The 19,675-nt window shown below is 35.4% G+C and overlaps 1 protein-coding gene across 4 annotated transcripts in view; it reads left to right on the forward strand.

Moving 5' to 3' along the window:
- TPR (translocated promoter region, nuclear basket protein) overlaps positions 1 to 19,675 on the forward strand; it is a 64,361-nt gene that overhangs the window by 5,131 nt on the left and 39,555 nt on the right. For 3 of the 4 annotated variants that reach the window (XM_006772943.2, XM_006772944.2, XM_015569949.1), the window contains exons 4-21: positions 1,397 to 1,493; positions 2,793 to 2,896; positions 3,226 to 3,390; positions 3,841 to 3,933; positions 4,311 to 4,391; positions 4,472 to 4,559; positions 5,254 to 5,394; positions 6,319 to 6,410; positions 6,671 to 6,868; positions 9,006 to 9,113; positions 10,041 to 10,267; positions 11,633 to 11,796; positions 12,215 to 12,348; positions 12,430 to 12,578; positions 14,825 to 14,987; positions 17,230 to 17,364; positions 17,885 to 18,025; positions 18,940 to 19,105. In XM_006772943.2, the coding sequence (XP_006773006.1) occupies positions 1,397 to 1,493; positions 2,793 to 2,896; positions 3,226 to 3,390; positions 3,841 to 3,933; positions 4,311 to 4,391; positions 4,472 to 4,559; positions 5,254 to 5,394; positions 6,319 to 6,410; positions 6,671 to 6,868; positions 9,006 to 9,113; positions 10,041 to 10,267; positions 11,633 to 11,796; positions 12,215 to 12,348; positions 12,430 to 12,578; positions 14,825 to 14,987; positions 17,230 to 17,364; positions 17,885 to 18,025; positions 18,940 to 19,105 (2,446 nt within the window). The remainder of the gene's footprint in view (positions 1 to 1,396; positions 1,494 to 2,792; positions 2,897 to 3,225; positions 3,391 to 3,840; positions 3,934 to 4,310; positions 4,392 to 4,471; positions 4,560 to 5,253; positions 5,395 to 6,318; positions 6,411 to 6,670; positions 6,869 to 9,005; positions 9,114 to 10,040; positions 10,268 to 11,632; positions 11,797 to 12,214; positions 12,349 to 12,429; positions 12,579 to 14,824; positions 14,988 to 17,229; positions 17,365 to 17,884; positions 18,026 to 18,939; positions 19,106 to 19,675) is intronic. The other variant, XM_006772945.2, reaches the window with a different exon arrangement.

The raw sequence follows: 19,675 nt of genomic DNA on the forward strand, positions 1-19,675 counted from the left end.
AAAAAACTAAAAAAAAAAGACCGTACCCTTTTATGTAATGATGTTTACTTTGAATTTATGTTAGTTCACACAAACACTCCATCCATGCTTTTGTTCCGGCCCTCCGGTCCAGTTTAAGAACCCATTGTGGCCCTCGAGTCAAAAAGTTTGCCCACCCCTGCTTTAGACTGTTTTCATTGCATTTTTAAAATTTGCATTTGATTTGAGTTTGAAAGGTACAAAAAAATTCAAAAGGGAAAATGGGCAAAGGAATTTTAAAACAAAACAGAGGTAGCTGCATAAATGGTTAATGACAATGTGAGATGTTGCTCTACTTCACTTACCAGAGAAATGCAGATAAAGCAGTAACGTAATTATCTTTCACCTTCCATGTTAACAGTAATTTCTTTATTTTTTGTTTTAAGAGCAATCTGTACTTTGACATGGGTGGCTGGAGAATTGCTACTTATGACTCAAAAGCATATAAATTGCTGTTGTCTTGCTACAAAAGCAGTTTGACTATGACTAAATATATTAAGATTTTTAAATAACTCCATTTCTAAGGATCTCTTATTGAGAACCTAGAGGCCCGGTAAACGAAAATCATGTACTGGGGGGAGACATGGGGCGGTCCTTAAGCCCAGCCTGCACCCTCTCGCAGTCCAGGACCCCTTAGGGGATGTCGCCTGCCCCCTTAGGCCTGTTCCCTCACCCCTACCCGGGGTTCGGGTCTAAACTGGCAGTCAGACATCCCTCTCGCAGTCGGGAACTCTTGAAGTCCAGGACCCCTTGCTCCTTATTGCCCACCAGCAGCAGAGGCAGGAGAGTCTCCCACCACTGCCACTGTGCTCCCCAGAGCACCGCTCAACCAGAAGCCGGGCTCACTGCTCCTTTGCGCTGCCTTGGGGGCGGGAGAGGGATAGCCATGAGCCCAGCTTCTGTCTGAGCAGTGCTCCCCCTGTGGGAGCGTACTGATAACTGGAGGCAGCTCCTGCTTTGAGCGTCTACCCCCTGGTGGTCAGTGCGAGTCATAGTGACCACTCGCTTCACCATTCGGTCAATTTGCATATTAGGGTTTTATTTTATAGGGTAATTGCAACTGAAGTGTAAATGTAGTGACAGCAAAAAATTAGTAAATTAAATGCCCTACGAAAGTGTATTTAAGTAGGACACTTTCAAGTGATAGCAACTTGAGTTTTTCATGAGCCAAGGAAAAATAATTTTTAAAAATCCAAAGCATGAACAGAAATGTTGAGAGTATAGGTAATTTTTAAACTCTTTGCTATATGAGTTAGAAAGAAAACCATTTTTAAAGCACAGCTGACATGAACTAAAGTGACAATTTCATATTCAGATTCCTGTATTGATGATCGGCTTGATTTAATTATGTATGTATTCTTACTCCTCTGTATGACAGAGCCAGTTTACAAGGACAAAGGAAGAATTAGAAGCTGAGAAAAGAGACTTAATTAGAACCAATGAGAGACTATCTCAAGAACTTGAATATTTAACAGGTATGAAGAAGTGCTTTAGCCTCTAACTCCACTCTTCCTTTCTCTTCTAACAGTGCTAGGAATTAATGTCCTGTTCATGTCTGTTGTTGCTGTTTATCATAGCTCAGAATAGAGTTCTGGGTAATAGCCTATTGTTTCTCCCACTTATTTTAGATCATTACCAAGGATTTAAAGAAGTGTCCAGACAAGTATGCAAACGAAAAACATCTCAAGTAGTAATTTAGACCAAGATCTACATGCAAAGATACTTAATAGAATGTTATTTGTAATATCAAGTTGGAAGTAGTTTAAATATTTATAGAGGCTGAAATTATTTTATATATACACCTTTGCTAGTATAAGCTGTCCACGAGCATTCAATATAAGAAGCTAAATGGGGAGCCCATATTTAGAAATGTACACTGAAGTGTAGTTAGGAGGCAGGAATATAAGATATATAAATATAGGCTATGATATATAGTACAGTTAACATATTTAGGTAAATATGACATGCAGTTTACTGGTATCAAGTTCCCTTTGTTTACTTTTTGTAAGTGAAAAGTTTTAGTTCTATTAAAGGAAGAACTTTCAAATATTTATGTTGCTATGTAATATTTAGACATTTCTAGTCTCAGAAAAAAGTTACTTCAAATTATTTGTTGATGTTGATCAGTTGGTGAGTAGGTAAAATTAAAAGAATTTTTCTTCGTAAAAACCTTTGTAAGGAAAATAAGTCTATGTATTCTGGTTTTGTATAGGAGGTCTTTATCTTTTTTTTTAATTTAGCAAGTAGCTGTTTATGAAATATTAATAGAACTTTGGTTATATGTCAGAAAAATCAATGTTAATTTTGTATATTTAGCTTAAGGTATTGCATTTAAATAAAATAACCAGTATATTTTAAATATGTGGTTCGGTGCAGGAATTTGGTTCTTTATCATATACTTGCTAAAATTAAATTTGTATTAAATAGCTCAGAAGTAAATTAAAATAGAACAATTGAGAACTACTTACTTAGTATTAAATGTTTATATTCCAAATATGCATTTTTTAAAAAATATTTTTATTGATTTCAGAGGGGGAGAGAGAAACATCAATGGTGAGAATCATTGATTGGCTGCCTCCTGCACGCCCCCTACTGGGGATCCAGCTGCAACAAGGCATGTGCCATAGACCGAAATCGCACATGGGACCCTTCAGTCTTCAGGCCAAGGCTCCATCCACTGACCCAAACCAGCTAAGGCCCAGACAGGCATTTTTGATGTTCGGTTCCTCTAAGCAATAATGAGTTATTTTCAAATTCTCTTCTGACCTTTCTAGAGGATGTTAAACGTCTAAATGAAAAACTTAAAGAAAGCAATGCAACAAAGGGTGAACTTCAGTTAAAATTGGATGAACTTCAAGCTTCTGATGTTTCTGTTAAGGCAAGTAACAAATAATTCCTAATGCACAAAATATAATTTTTGCTTAAAACTCACCTAAATTAAATTTAGGCAAGATATCTATAAAGTAATTAAAGCTGTGTTTTGTTTTTTAATAGGGAATTAAGCATTAAGATAGCTTTAATTGAACTGTTTTGGTTATGTGATATTTTAATTTCTTATTCTTTTCTGATTATGCTTTCTGTTAAGAATCCTTGCAGATACTTATTTCTGTTATAAGGTATTCTGCTTGTGTTCCTTGGCTGCAGACAAAATCATAAATAACCACATACTATGTTTTACTATAAATTTTTTGTTTTTAATTTCTTTAGCATCGAGAAAAACGCTTGGAGCAAGAAAAGGAATTGTTGCATAATCAGAATACATGGCTGAACACCGAGTTGAAAACCAAAACTGATGAACTTCTGGCTCTCGGCAGAGAACGAGGAAATGAGATTCTAGAGCTGAAATGTAATCTTGAAAACAAAAAGGAGGAGGTATGTTAGTAAAATTGTATCTTTGTGTTGGTTACAACTTACATTTGTGTGACCACTTATTAGGCGTTTACTCAGTGGTATACACTTGTAAATGTATTGTAGGATTAAGGGTCACAAGTGAAGAACATAACTCATACACATTTTGCCTGGGAAATTAACCAGTTGCTTTGAAATAGAATTTATAACATTCTTTGATGACTTTTCTTATTACTACTGTCTTAGGATACATCTTTCCTACAACATGTTTAAAAAGTGATGGTTTTTGTGAGCTAAATCCAAACATATTCCATAAACTATTACTCTTTTATTTTCTCAAATATTCCATGTTTTATATAAAATGTTTTTAGGCTATTGGAGATTGTTTTGCGTTTGGCAGCTAAATTTATATCATTTCAAATTTCAGTTAATATAGGATTATCCCCCCAACCCAACTCTACTTTTTGTGTCTAGGTTACTAGAATGGAAGAACAGATGAACAGCTTGAAAACGTCAAATGAGAATCTTCAAAAGCATGTAGAGGACCTGTTGACCAAACTGAAAGAGGTATAGTGACCACTGTAAAATGTCTCTTTTACAGAAATAATAAAGCACTTAAGAAACTGTTTATTTTATAAAATTATTTTATGTTTTGAACTGTTCCTGGCACCACAGAATAGTCGGGACACTTACCTAATCTGAGATAGCAATTGTATGCTAATCCAAAGTAATGTCTAAAAATGAGTATCATTAATTTTAATATTTGAGTATTCCCCTTTTATTATCAATATTTTATCGTTAAAGTAATTCATCTTTATCATGAAAACTGATTTTCATTTTATCTCATTACCATACAAAACTTTTTTTTATCTTGGTGTTTGATAAGCCTTCTAAATTCAGTTCAAAGGTGTCTGCTATAATTGATTTATTTATTTTTTTTTAAGGCTAAGGAACAGCAGGCCAGTATGGAAGAGAAATTCCACAATGAATTAAATGCTCACATAAAGCTCTCTAACCTGTACAAGGTAGGTACCCTGCCACACATTTTAGTGTCCTAATGTTATATTATTGGATGTTTTGGTAACTTTTTAAGATTATATTTTAGAGTGCTGCTGATGACTCAGAGGCAAAGAGCAATGAGCTTACCCGAGCAGTGGATGAACTACACAAACTTTTGAAAGAAGCTGGAGAAGGTAACTTTTCAATTATGCAAAGATTATTTTATTTTTACATAGAAGGTACTTTTTTCTTACCTTTGTGTAGATTGTTGGATTTTTAGATTAACTTTATTATGCACAGAAACTCTGGTATAGAAGAAAGATCCTGGATTAAGATATTTTAAATTATTTTTTAGCAAATACTGTATTTGAAAATATAGTTATAGTTTTTCTATTTTGTTCAGCTAATAATTTTATGTATAATCTGATTTCTAACAGAAAAAATTTTCCCCATAAATATTTACTTTGATAAGTACATAAGTTTATAGTTTGGGTACTCTCTTAATCCATAAATAAGCCTCATGTTTAAATTATAAATAGTGTATTTTAGTCTCTGATTTTTTTAAATTCATTTTTTTGAAATGTTATTTTCCTATCTTCTAAATTAGAGATCAAATTAGAACCAAAGAGATACTTAGAGGCACTTTTTTACAATATGAGTTCTTTTATTTTCCCTGTGAATAGGAGACATCAAAAGAGGAAATAGATTCGCCAGGCCAGGACACTTTAGGATTTATAAATAGAGCAAGAGCATTAGTGGGTACTATCGACTGCAGCCTGTCTAGAATATAATATTGTTGGATGGAGGGAAAAATGACTATTCTGTTACATTTTATAAGCTCCAACTTTTAATGATATGTTCGAATATTGTCTTTAAACATGTTTTTAGCAAATAAAGCAATACAGAATCATCTTCTAGAAGTAGAGGAATCTAAAGATCAAATGGAAAAAGAAATGCTTGAGAAAATAGGGAAACTGGAAAAAGAATTAGAGAATGCAAATGACCTGCTTTCTGCCACAAAACGTAAAGGTATGGATTAAAATGCTTATTAATGGCTTGAAATACTAGAACTTCCCTACATGGGTCTCATTTAATTTTACTAATAGAATTTCTCTGTAATGTTAAGATGTAAAACTCCATCAAGCTATAGTATTAGAATGTACTTTTAGTTTAAAATTAGTACTTTATATGTACCCTCACTGTATTATCAGAAGTAACATTTGGTCACATTGTGTCAATTTTCAGAATAGTTTTAACTATAATTACTGCATGATTTTTTTATTTGAATCATGTTATATTGCTCTTTGATGTCATAATTTTAACTGTTTGTAGGAATTTATATGTAACTAGAGGCCTGATGCATGAATTTGGGCACAGGTGGGTTCCCGGGGTAGCAGGGGCCCGATGTGATTGGTCCTCTGGACAGGCAGTGGGATGCTCTTGCTGGGGATCCGGATCTGTCCCGCTGACGTTCGCACCGGTTGTCAGCAGCCACCTGGTGGCTGCTTTTATAGCCTTTCTTTGTGGAGTGTCTAGGGAGGGGAAGCGGCCGCAGTGCCCGAGGCAAACTTCCAGGAGGCCAGGTGGCGCTGTCAGGATCATGCCGATGGCGCTGGCCCGTAGGTGCCTGGCCCATTCTCCTGAGATTGGACATGCAGGACTACTGAGGGAGTGGCTGTCGTAGGGGCAGTGGGCCAGCAGGATGGGTCTGTCAGCTGAGCAGCGCTCCTGCTGTGGGAGTGCACTGACCACCTCGGGGCAGCTCCTGCATTGAGCGTCTGCCTCCTGATGGTCACTGCGCATCCTAGCGACAGGTTGTTCAGTGTTTAGGCTTTTTTATATGTATAGATAAAAGTGACACACAGTAGGTGTCATTTTTTACTTAAAAGTTTTATTAGTACCTTTAGTTTCAAATTTTACAAAAATACACTAGATTTCTATGTGTTGACACAGGAGCCATATTATCTGAAGAAGAGCTTGCAGCCATGTCTCCTACTGCAGCAGCCGTAGCTAAGATCGTGAAACCTGGCATGAAATTAACCGAGGTAAGAGAGGTGTTAAATATTGTTATTTTCCTTAAGCAAAAGTGATCATTATTTCTTTGAAACATAGTCTTCAAAAAAATTAATCTTAAAATCATCTGATGATTAATGCATTTTTCTGAGAAAGGTTTTCTTGGTTGTTAGTTCTGTGTAATATATAGAAAATATTCCCTCTGTGTGAGTGCTACTGAATCTTAAGATAGCCAGACTGTGTACTTCTGTTGTTATGCTTGCATTTGAAATGAACCTTCTTCTACTTTCAGCTGTATAATGCTTATGTAGAAACTCAGGATCAGTTGCTGTTGGAGAAACTAGAGAACAAAAGAATTAATAAGTACTTAGATGAAATAGTGAAAGAAGTTGAAGCCAAAGCACCAATTTTGAAACGTCAGCGTGAGGAGTATGAACGTGCACAGAAAGCTGTGGCAAGTTTATCCGTTAAGCTTGAACAAGCTATGAAGGTTGGTTCCATTCCCAAATTTTAGCTATAGGAAAAATACATTTGAGAAACAGTAATTATACGTATTAAAGCTTGTCATTACATTATGAAACACTTGTAATCGCAAAATGTTCTTCTCTTTACTTAGCTAAAATTGTGAGCGCCTTTTACATTTTTAAAGACATTTGGAATTATTTCTGTAGGGTTCTATAGTAGATGATAAATAGTCATTTCAAGTCTATATTTATAATAGAATGCTCCTAAATTTAGCATAGTTGTTTTTTGTCAAACAGTTGTGGTGCAAACTCAATCACTAACTGCATAATGTTGCAGAAGTGAGGAGAACTAGGTTTGCTAAAGTAATTGAGGTGTTAGAAATGTATTAGCCTCAGAAACTAATGGGATCCTTTCTATCCTCATGTAATGTGGCGGGAAAAAAGCAGTTGTGATAATTCTATCTAGAAATGACATTGTTTCACCATCTTCAAGATTTATTAAATAAATTTTTTGAGGAAATTCAGTTAAATCAATTTGTATCTGCTGTTCTAAACCGATACATTTCATTTCCTTTTTTTTGAGAATAGTATAAATAAGTTGTATCTTTAATTCAAACTTAAAGTTTGGTTGCTATTGCTAGTACAATTTCAACATTAGTTTAAATCGGTGTATGTTATATCTCATTATCTTTCTCCTGAATCAAATGACGTATACCAGTCTTACTTTGACAGGATATTGGCTTTTTGACACCCCCTTTCCTCATCTGGTTTGAGAAGTGGTCCCTTGCATCTCATTACATCTTGAGTTTCTCACTGTTGAGAAATGAGCATTTTGCCTAGAGTTTTTTGTCTGAAGGGAATAGTGAGATAGAGGGGCTTAAGAATCAGGAAGTAGCAGCTTTCCGTTATGGAGAAACCTGTTTGTTTCTCCACTAATGTACAAGTACAGTGATAAAAAATACCAATTTTTTCATAACTGCCAAGGAATTTAAAGATAATTAGTATAGCTTTTTTTAATAGTTAAATCTTCTGTCCTTAACATACATCATGTGTCCTTCAGTCAAGATCCTGTGATAGTTATTTGTAGGATTTTTAGGGTTTTATAACCAAACTAGAGGCCTGATGCATGAAATTCATGCAAGAGTAGGCCTTTGCTTCTGTGGCTACCTGGATCCCTCCCTCACAGCCGGGGCAGCTGCCTTGATCCTGTGGCTGCAGCCCTGGCCTTGTCCCGGAAGGATGTCCAGTCTAATTAGCATATTATGCTTTTACTATTATAGGTAACTTCCTTCCTTGACATCTCAGTCCCGTTTTGAATTCAGTAAATTTGTATTATTGTCATAGTTCATGAAATTTGCCTGCTTCATTTGCCACATACTTGTGTCTTTTGAAATTGACTTATGCAGGCCTGTAGGGCACTGTGCTCAGAAATACTTGAAACACCAAGATAAATATGAGCCATCTTTCGCTTCAATTTTTAAAATTTTTATGTGAAAATAACATATTAGGAAGCAAATTTTATGAATTTGAGGTAGCACAACATTTAAAAGATACTGTGTTTATATCAGGCTCCTTAACAACTGTGCCTCAAATTCCCTAATGAGACTATGGTGCCAAACTTTGCAAAGCACTGCATATACTATTGCTTTTATTTTGTTTTACAGGCTTGTGACTTTGGCAACCGATTCTTTAGAATTCATTCTTAATGCATCTTTAAATAAAATCAAGTCTTTTATGCATCTTACCCAACATGTTTTACTTAATTGATATTTTCAGATAACCAGTGCAATAATGATTATTGTAATGTAGTTCTTTGTTTTTGTATTAGTAACAAAACTTTTGAGATTATTTACGTGGTATCATTTGAATTTGATGTGGATATAGAATTGTAATTGACAGTTAATTTGGGGGAGTGGCACATTGCCCATACTTTTCATACAGTGATGAGCTATCTTTGAGATACTAAATACATATGTTCATATTTATAAGGAATATCTCTTTGGGGGCTACTATACTATTGAATATATTATAGAATATTTTTAGTTTATAATTTGATTGCTGTAGTATTTGAGCACTATATATTTTTGTTATTTGCATAGCTGCTTCATTTGTATAGCTCTTAGAAGGAAATACAGAATTTTCATTTGAATTTACATTTTGAAGGAGATTCAGCGATTGCAGGAGGACACTGACAAAGCCAACAAACATTCATCTGTGCTTGAAAGAGACAACCAGAGAATGGAAATACAAGTAAAAGATCTTTCACAACAGGTTAGAAGTTTTTGTTTCTTTTTCTGTTTTTCCCCCTAAACTGACAGTGTGATAATGCCCGAATCTGTTTGCAGTTACCTAAGAGAGAACTACCACATTTGAAATTCTCATCAATTAGGAATACTACTCTAGCAGAATTGTAGCCTAGTCATTATGCTTTCACAACTCTTCCCTTTTTTCCTTTTGTCTTTAAGTGTTTGATAAATTTTGAAATTATAGGTACCAGTTGTGATAAATGAAATAATTCAAAGATTTTTAAAAAATTATTTCTTCCTACTCCTGTCCCAGAATATAACCAAATTACAGACTTCTGTATATTTTTTCACGTCATTCTTTTTATATGTATAAACACACATGAGCATATGTAAACATACATTCGTTTTCTTTGTTTTTACTGATATAGTAGAGCATTACTCTGCCACTTTTTTTTTTTAACTGAACTTGTCAGGAAATGTACATCTATTTTTGTTCATGTATTTTACCCTAATTTTTGTTTGTAGATTTACACACATAAACACAATACAAAAATTTTACATGAAAGGGATTAAGACCTATTTTTCATGCTCTTCTCCATTATATAAAACATGCATAAGAATGCAAGTGCAAGCACATACTTGTACACACAATAAGTATTTCTGTGTATCTTATTGGGTCATTGTTTTACAACAAATTTAGCCAGCCATGCTTCTGAAATTGTAATTTGGCTGCTTTTTTAAAATAACAGCCTTCATTATACACTGTTACAGAAATGAAAATAATTTTAAGTGTTTTTTTAGTTTTTAATCTCTTAAACATATGCTTGATACTTTAAGATAATCTAATATAAGTTGATGGTGTTTATGACATAATCTTTTCATTTGAAAATTTCCATTTTTTCCAGAATTGAAACTAATACTATTTGATAATACATTAAAACTTTGTTTTTAGATTAGAGTGCTTTTGATGGAACTTGAAGAAGCAAGAGGTAACCATGTAATCCGTGATGAGGAAGTAAGCTCTGCGGATATAAGCAGTTCGTCTGAAGTAATATCACAGCATCTAGTATCTTATAGAAATATCGAAGAACTTCAACAACAAAATCAGCGTCTCTTAGTGGCTCTTAGGGAACTTGGGGAAACCAAAGAAAGAGAAGAACAAGAAACAACTTCATCCAAGTAAGTTATTGGCTACCTTCATTTGTTTAGCAAACATTGAAAACTTCTTATGTACCCCCTAACAGTGCTGGATATAGGGAAAATAGTGATTTAGGAGAGAGGAAAAATGGAGCAATAATACAAAAAATAATAATTCTCTCAGGGACCTGAGTGTGTGGATGAGCTCAATAACTAGCTGAATAAATGGATAATTTTAGTTCAGTGTCATTAAAGCTATCTATATATATAAAGGGCTAATACGCTAAGTGTCTGACCGTCCGATCAGCCGCTGTGACGCACACTGACCACCAGGGAGCAGACAACACAGGAGCTGCCGTGATGCACAGTGGCCATTTACAGAGAAATGGCACTGTGGACCTGGCACCGACAAACCAACACTCAGCTTACCCATTTGGGACACGGGCCCCGCCACCACCCCGGAGCAACAGCCCACCAGATCGCAGCCGATGCTGCTGAGACCCCCTGGTGCAAAATGCAGCCCACAGCCCAGCCCAGCAACGGTCGCTGTGGGTGCCAGGTAGCAACACCCGGCTTCCTCTTCCTAGCGACTAGCCTCCTTGGAGTTTCTTCGCCCAGGAACACAACTAGCTTTATAGCCAGCCTGAAAAATTTTACACTTTTATCAAATCTCTATGAAGCATTTTCCCATACCTCATCTCATTTGGTCCTCACAGAAGTCCTGAAGTAGGTAGATAGGAGACTCGGTGGAATCCTATTTTCTTTTCAGTTGCCAGAAAATGGAGATTTAGATAGTTTAGAAAATTGACCCAACTGAAAAGAAGTAAACCAGTGGCACACATGTGTACCCATCTGTCATTGTCAGTTGTGAATTTGGTTGACACTTCTATTACGGAGAAAGGGCGGATAGCAGTATTAAAATATTTCTCCTAATTTCCTTTCCATGTATACGAGTTAGTGCACCTGGCCACTGGTAATAGATAAAAGCCTACTCCTGGGAGCATAGAGATGGAGGGCGGAGCCTAGATTTTATAGAATAGACCAGGCTTCATGGGGAAGATATGTAGGAATTATTTAGGCAGAGTAAAGAATTTTTTTTTTTTAATGTGTTTGGTGCTAGAGGAGGAAGAATGGCTATGAACACAAAACTAGAGTTTAGACTGAGTGGAATTGGTTTAATTTTTGCAAACGAATTTTTCAGATAACAGTGGTGAGTGCCTGAGTCCTGTGATGGGGCTTTAGAAGCAGTTCTTATAGTATCAGTAGAAGAAAGGTCACACAAGAAACAAAAATGTTACGCTTAATGATAAATGCTCAAATACTTAGTCTGTATATACAGTAGAAATTATAACTGCTTCTTAAGCTCAGTGAAATAGACTTAGATTTTTGTTTTGTTTGATTTTATAGAATTACTGAGCTTCAGCTCAAACTTGAGAGCGCCCTCACTGAATTGGAACAACTCCGTGGGTCACGACAACATCAGATGCAGCTTGTTGATTCTATAGTTCGTCAGCGTGATATGTACCGTATTTTGTTGTCACAAACAACAGGAGTTGTCATTCCTTTACAAGGTAAGTTTTTTATGTGTTAAAAGTTTCTAAGTGTTTGGGGGAAAATTTTATGAAATGTATCTTAGGGAATGGGTTTTGGAACATAAGCAGTATGTATGGTAACTTCAAATCTGACTACCATATATGATTGATTATAACAGGTCATCGATCCTAAATACCATTATTTTAGGTATTAAAAAAGAAAGCTGACCATTGGTGAAACGTGTGCATCTTAAAATCAGTGAATTATCTTTATTTTGGTCATTTGGTTTTAACATTTAATCTGCAAATATACCTAATGAGAAACCAACAATAATCTTAATAGGCTATTTAGTAAATTCCTTGTTTAATAATTTCTGTAACCTATGATTTTATTTAAATGATGTATTTACAAAGAAATGTTTTTTATGTGTGTATTTTCTTTTTTACATTTCTGAAGCTTCAAGCTTAGAGGATAGTTCTCTCGTGTCAACTCCAAAACGTTCAAGTACATCACAGACTGTTTCCACTCCTGCTGCAGTACCTATAATTGAGTCAGCAGAGGCTATAGAAGCTAAGGCTGCCCTTAAACAGGTAAAGGCCGCACACCTTTATTATCTTGGATTAGGTATTCAAGAACAGTGTCATCTTCTAATAATTTCTCTTAATATTTAGTTGCAGGAAATTTTTGAGAACTACAAAAAAGAAAAGGCAGATAATGAGAAAATACAGAATGAGCAGCTTGAGAAACTACAGGAACAAGTCACAGATTTGCGATCACAAAACACCAAAATTTCTACCCAGCTAGATTTTGCTTCTAAACGGTAAATTTTCTTTTGTTCAAAAATTAATGAAATGTAGAGCTCTCTTTAGCAGCATATATAATAAATTGGAATGACAAAGAGATTATCATGACTTCTGCACAAGGGATGACTCTCAAATTCGTGAAGCATTCCATCCTTTTTGACATTGGGTGGTGGGCACACAATACAATATACAGGTGATGTATCATAGAATTATATACTTAAAACCTGTATATTTTTACTAACCAATGTAACCCCAATCAGTTCAATTTAAAAAAAGAAATCACATTTAGGTTATCAAAAAAAAAAATTAAGAATACTTCAGTGTTCAAATGAAACAAATTCAAGGCATAATTTGCAATAGTACTTTTTTGTGGCCATAATTCAGATGAAAAGGTATGGGGGTTCATTTTTAATATTGGTTAATGATTCTCATGGGCATTGCTAAGGGATCCAGATAGTTTTTTAAAGCTGAAGTTCATGTGAGGAATGTTGCTAGCTTTCCTTCCTGAGGTAGAAAGGCATAATGTTTCTGTAGGACTTTATTATTTTATAAATGCACCAGAGCATGAGGCGTAATGTGAGCCAATTTTATTCAGCCTTTTCTATTTTAGGTAGGAGATAAGCAGGTACTAGATAATTAATTTTGGGAGTATTCATTTTCTTGGCCACTTACAAAGGAATAATAATAAATTTCATTCCATAGTTGTTAGAATCATTGAATACTTGTTACCTTAACAAATAGGACAAATTTTATCTCTGTGAATGCAGGCATACCTTGGAGATGTTCCTGGTTCAATTTCAGACCACTGTGTTGAAAAAAATACTGCATTAAAGCAAGTCACACGAATTGTTTGATTTCCCAGTGGATAAAAGTTATACTTACACTGTAATGCAGGGGTCCTCAAACTTTTTAAACAGGGGGCCAGTTCACTGTCCCTTAGACCGTTGGAGGGCCGGACTATAGTTTAAAAAAAAACTATGAACTAATTCCTATGCACACTGCACGTCTTATTTTGAAGTAAAAAAACAAAACGGGAACAAATACAATATTTGTATTTGCATGTGGCCCACGGGCCGTAGTTTGAGGACCCCTGCTAATGTGTTAAGTGTGCAATAGCATTATGTCTAAAAAAATGTACATACCTTAATTTAAAAATTTTTTATTGCTGCCTGGCCAGCGTGGCTCAGTGGTTGCATATCGACCTATGACCCAGGAGGTTTGATTCCTGGTCAGACCATATGCCTTGCTTGCAGGCTCAATCCCCTGTGTGGGGCATGCAGGCAGCCGATCAGTGATTCTCATCATTGATGTTTCTATCTATCCCTCTTTCTGCCTCTCTGAAATCAATTTAAAAAATTTTTTTAAATACTGTATCTCTTTAAAATTCTAACTATTATCTGAGCCTTCAACAAGTCATGATCTTCTGCTGGTGGAGGGTCTTGGCTTTGTGTTCATGAAAATGCAGTACTTCAAAGCGCAATAAAATGAGATATGCCTGTATTACATGATAAAGCTGTTTTTGTTAGGATAAATTCCAAGTTTGTTATTCCAAATAAAAGCATCCTTTTCTCACTACGTTCATAGCTCTAGCCAGCTCTTTTCTAAGATTTCAGGTACTTAGTAAGATGAGCCCTGGCCTTGTGGCTCAGTAGGTTGGAGCCACAAGTGGCGGGTTTGATTCCTAGTCAGGGCACATAACAAGGCTACATGGTTAATCCCCCATTGGAGTGTGTGTAGAAAGCAACTGATCCATGTTTTCTCTCTCACATCAATGTTTCTCTTTTGCTCTCCCTTTTTCTCTCAAAAAAAATAAATTCATTCGTTTAAAAAAGAAAGTAAGATCAGTTATAGAGGAGACAAGAATGGCAGAAATCTATCATGAACCATGCATCCTTATCTAAAATTGTGTACTGCATTGTGGTGGGTGTCTGGTTGTGTCAACACTGTATTGGCATTTCTAATTAAAATTCTTGTAAATGTAGATTAAAAGTTCATTCAGCATGAAATACTATGCTTATTTAGTATTTGGATTTAACTGCTAATTTTGGAGTTTAGAAAAAAGTATGGAGGTGTTACATTATTACAAAGCCACTTTTATGTATACTTATTTAAAATTAAGCTAATGTGAAGTTCTTTAAGGAGTTAAGCTAGGCTATAGTATTTCAGTGTATTACAGTGTGGGGAATGCACTTTTTCAGACTGGTGGAGTTTTATGATTATAGTTTGACTTATGTCTTAATGAATTATTTTTCTTTCATACAAGTTATGAGATGTTACAAGATAACGTTGAAGGATATCGCCGAGAAATAACATCCCTGCATGAGAGAAATCAGAAACTCACTGCAACAACTCAAAAGCAGGAACAGATCATCAACACAATGACGCAAGATTTGAGAGGATCAAACGAAAAGCTAGCTGTTGCAGAAGTGAGAGCAATTTTTCTCATATGATTTGCATTATGAATTGCATTTGACATTTGTTTTTTAATTTTACTGGTTGGTATGACATAGATATTTGAGAAGTTTGTGTATTACAAGTCCTTGATCAAGGTTTGAACTGCACAGGTCCACTTATCCATAAATCTGCATATATGTGGGCCCAGTATAAGTAAACCTGTGCAATTCAAACCCATGTTTGTTAAAGGGTCCATAATAGTTAGGACCGCCCTAGCTGTTTTGGCTCAGTGGATAGAGCATTGGCCTGCGGACTGAAGAGTAGTACCAAGTTCGATTCTGGCCAAGGGCACATGCCCAGGTTACGGGCTCGATCCCAGTAGAGGGTGTGCAGGAGGCAGCCGATTAATGATTCATCATTGATGTTTCTATCTCTCCCTTGCCCTTCCTCTCTGAAATCAGTGAAAATAAAATTAAAATTAAAAAAATAGTAGTTAGAATCCAAGACTGGGAATCTGTAGGTCAGTGGTTCTCAACCTTGGCTGCACATTAGAATCACCTGGGAATCTTTCTAAAATTCTGATTTCTGGGCTTCATCCTCCGGAAATTCTGTTTCTTTTTTATGGGGTGGGGCCACAACATTAGTAACAAACAATTTCCGGAGGATGAGGCCCAGAAACCAGGTGATTCTAATGCGCAACCAAGGTTGGGAACCACTGCGATAAGTGGAGGGCCAACTTAAATTACTCGTGGATTTTCATATGTGTAGCTAGTTGGTGCCCCTAATTGCCTAGTTTTTGAAATGTCAACTGTATCTAGTTGTTCATCAGTTGGGTGCTTCTATAGGGCAGTGGTCGGCAAACTCATTATTCAACAGAGCCAAATATCAACAATACTTCTTCAAAATAGACTCGCCCAGGCCGAAAACCGGCTTCTGCGCATGGGCCACGAAGTTTCAAATGCACTGTAAGTGCGCCAGCACATAGTATTTTGTGGAAAAGCCACACTCAAGGGGACAAAAAACCGCATGTGGCTCCCGAGCCGCAGTTGGCCAACCACGGCTAGAATAGAGAAGAGAAATTTGTTTTTTGTACTGAGATTTTTCTTACAAGTCATCCATTTCAAAATTTGTAAATCACTCTAGCTACAACAAAGACAAATGAATATTTTATCCATTCTTGCTCATTTCTAAAAAAGTATAAAATTACATTAGCATTGTATTATATTTCTGAATTTCAACATGAATATAAATGTCTATCAACTGAATTATTTGATGACTAATTCTTATGTAATAAGGGTTTTGCTTTTTTATGAAGTCTTCTCAACTTGTTTTGCTAATCCTCACCTGAGGATACTTTTTCCATTGATCTTTAGTGAGAGTGGCAGGGAGGGAGAGAGGGGGGAGAGAAGCAGAAACATTGATTGGTTGCCTCCCACATGTGCCCCAACTTGGACTGGGGAATCTAACCCGTGACCGTTGGTGTGCAGGCCAATGCTTTAACTACTGAGCAGCCCAGCTAGGACTCATGCTCTCAACTTTTGATCACTACTTATGAAATAGGTAAAGTTGTCTCCCACTTTACTTGTTGAGAAATAGATTCAAAAGCTAAGTAATTTGCCTATTTTGGGGCAGTCATATGACATGAGTTGGTTGGGACTTAAACCACAGTTTTCTGAATCTGTTGGCTATATTGTTTTATTTTTATCTTGCTCCCATACCTTTGTAGGGAATGCACTTTTTCAGACTGGTGGAGTTAGTTTTATGATTGATAGTTTATGACTTATGTAAATATGAATATTTTGAGGGTATTGATCTTCAAATCACCCTCCAAAATCCCCTGAGATTCAGAGTGTACTTGTCATGGGGAAAAAAGTTTAAGACAGCACTCTCAAACGGATAGTAACCACACTACCTTCTAAAACTTGCATAATGTAACGCAAGTAGACTGTAGCATAATGTTGTAGTTCTTTTACTCTGGAATTTATTTTATTTTATTTTTGTATTAAGGTCTGATTTGTTAGGGCAAAGAATTATATGAATTTATGGTAATCACAAGATTTTTTCCTTTGATCTATTGGTGTTCCCTGCTATTTTTGCTTCATATTTCAATATATGAAAATAAGTTATATTTTTTTATATAATGAAAAGGTATAGACTCAATTAGCGTTAAGAATATGGATTAATGAAGGATCACTTTAATTTTCTAATTGTATTTACTATATTACATTTGACACATTGTTTTCCAACAATTTTTTCATTTGTATTTTCCTCAAGGTAAGAGCAGAAAATTTGAAAAAAGAAAAGGAAATGCTTAAATTGTCAGAAGTTCGTCTGTCTCAGCAAAGAGAGTCTTTGTTAGCTGAACAAAGAGGGCAAAACTTACTGCTAACTAATCTGCAAACAATTCAGGTAACCGAACAAAAAGGCACATAGAGAAAACAATTTTAAAGTTAAATAGTTTTCACATTGTATCTTCTCAGTTTTCGTAATTAGAAAATGTACCCAGTTTTATCATGTATTATGATGATCATTGAATTTTGAGGTTTATTAAAATGTGTCAGTATTCTAAGTAAAACATGAAAGATCTGAAATTCAGGCAATTGGCAGTTTTGGTATGCAGGTCTGCACTTACAGAGTTCTATGTAGTTTACTTGTTTACAAAATTTAAATGTTTGGTTTTATTTTTTGCTTTAAAACTTAAATAAATCTGAATTACTATTAGAATGTTTCCCTTTTTCCCCTATTAAGTAGGTGTTTTAATATGTAAAATGTCGAAATAACTTGGTAAATGTCATAGATCCTAACTTCATGTAGAAATGGGTTGTAATCCTGTAATCCCCTATATCCTTTAATTTGTAATGCTTTTGCTTTTTTTTTTTTTTTTTGGCTTTTTTGAAAAGTGTAACACAAAATTTTTTCTTTGCCTTAGGGAATACTAGAACGATCTGAAACTGAAACCAAACAAAGGCTTAGTAACCAGATAGAAAAACTGGAACATGAGATATCTCATCTAAAAAAGAAGTTGGAAAATGAGGTGGAACAAAGGCATATGCTTACTAGAAATCTAGATGTGAGTCTATCAGGATTCTGAATTTCTGTGGATTTATGTTCAGCAATCAAGCTGGTGTGTGGACACATTGCCATCTCATGTTGAAGCATGGTTTTAACAAGACTTCTTACAAACTCAAGTTTTTCTTGCCTCTTTGTATGCCTAACAATTTTTATTAGGTGCCATTCATTATGAATTATACCCTCTGGAGTGCTGGATATTTTTGTATTCCTGTAAATCTTGAACTTTGTTCTCGTGTGTTGCTTTTTATGATTATTAGGCCCAAAGCAGTACTTAGTCTAGTATAAATTATTCCACATTACTGAGGTGAGACCTTCCTGAATACTGCTCCTCGGTGTTCAATGGATTATGAGTTTTTTTAGTCTGGTTACTAGGAAAAGGCATTATTCCTAACTCTGTGGCACAAGACACTCTGTCTGGTGTCTGTCTGGATGATTCTTTTTGCTGCCTGGGGTAATTCCGCATGCATGTTTCGCTGAATATTTAAGAGGGATCCTCTGCAAATCTCCAGCGTATTCTTATCTGTGTAGTTCTCTTCTAATAGTCTGTCTTAGGAATTTGAGCTAATTTAGCCTTCTTGTACTCTCAGCTCTGTTCTCGATTCAGGGAGTCTGCTGGCCTCTGCCTCATTTCCTTACACTGTGCCGTAGCCTGGACCCTTAAACCAGTCAACTAGGGAAATTGTAGAGCTAGCCTTTCTTGTGTCCTGTCAACCCACAATTGTGAAATTGTTTTATATGTTGTGTCTGTTTTTGTTTCTTTTTGGGAGGGGGTTTATTTCAAATGGGAAGGTAAATCTGGTTTCTGTTGCTTACCTTGGCCAGAGTTTTAAAGTTCTGTAGAAAACTTGAGCCACTAGTTATTTTAGAACCTAAAAACAGTGTTTGTAGGGTTAATGTATTTTTTCCTCACAGGTTCAACTTTTAGATACAAAGAGGCAGCTGGATACTGAGATAAATCTTCATCTTAGTACAAAAGAACTATTAAAAAATGCTCAGAAGGAAAGTGCTACATTGAAACAGCATCTCAGTAATATGGAAGTCCAGCTCGCTTCTCAGTCCTCACAGAGAACTGGTAAAGGTAACTAAATAATTATACTGATAATAAAGTATTTAAGAAACATTTGTAACATCTGTCAAATAGCCTTTTCTTTGCGGATACTAGCAAAAGAAAAACACACACCCTAGTTTTATATCTAAATTAATAGATTTGCAGACTTGGAAGGTTCAGAATAGTTCTGCAGGCATCTGACCAAGGTATGCTCTTAGTTTTTTAATTGTCGAAACCATTTATTGACACATTAAACATATTCTTTTGAGGGCTGATAATTTGTATTTTAAACTCTTTTTTTTGAGATGTAGTTACTTGTTAAATCTGTAACTATAAGGACCATTTACAGAAATAATTGATTTGTTTAGTCTTTCCAGAGCAGTATTCCTAATTTTTGCTTATAATCTCAAGTAAAGATTTGTTTTGTTAGATTTTGCTTATCTTTTGGAATACAGCATTTCAAATGCAAAGCCTTTATATTCAGATACTGTTTTTCTATATGGTTTTATTTCTTACGAGAAGAGAAATAAAGAACATAATTGTATATGTGTGTGTGTATATATATGTGTGTATATAAATATTTAATATGTAATAGTGTAC

The sequence above is a fragment of the Myotis davidii genome, unplaced genomic scaffold (genome assembly GCF_000327345.1).
Source record: "Myotis davidii unplaced genomic scaffold, ASM32734v1 scaffold362, whole genome shotgun sequence".
Lineage (NCBI taxonomy): Eukaryota > Metazoa > Chordata > Mammalia > Chiroptera > Vespertilionidae > Myotis > Myotis davidii.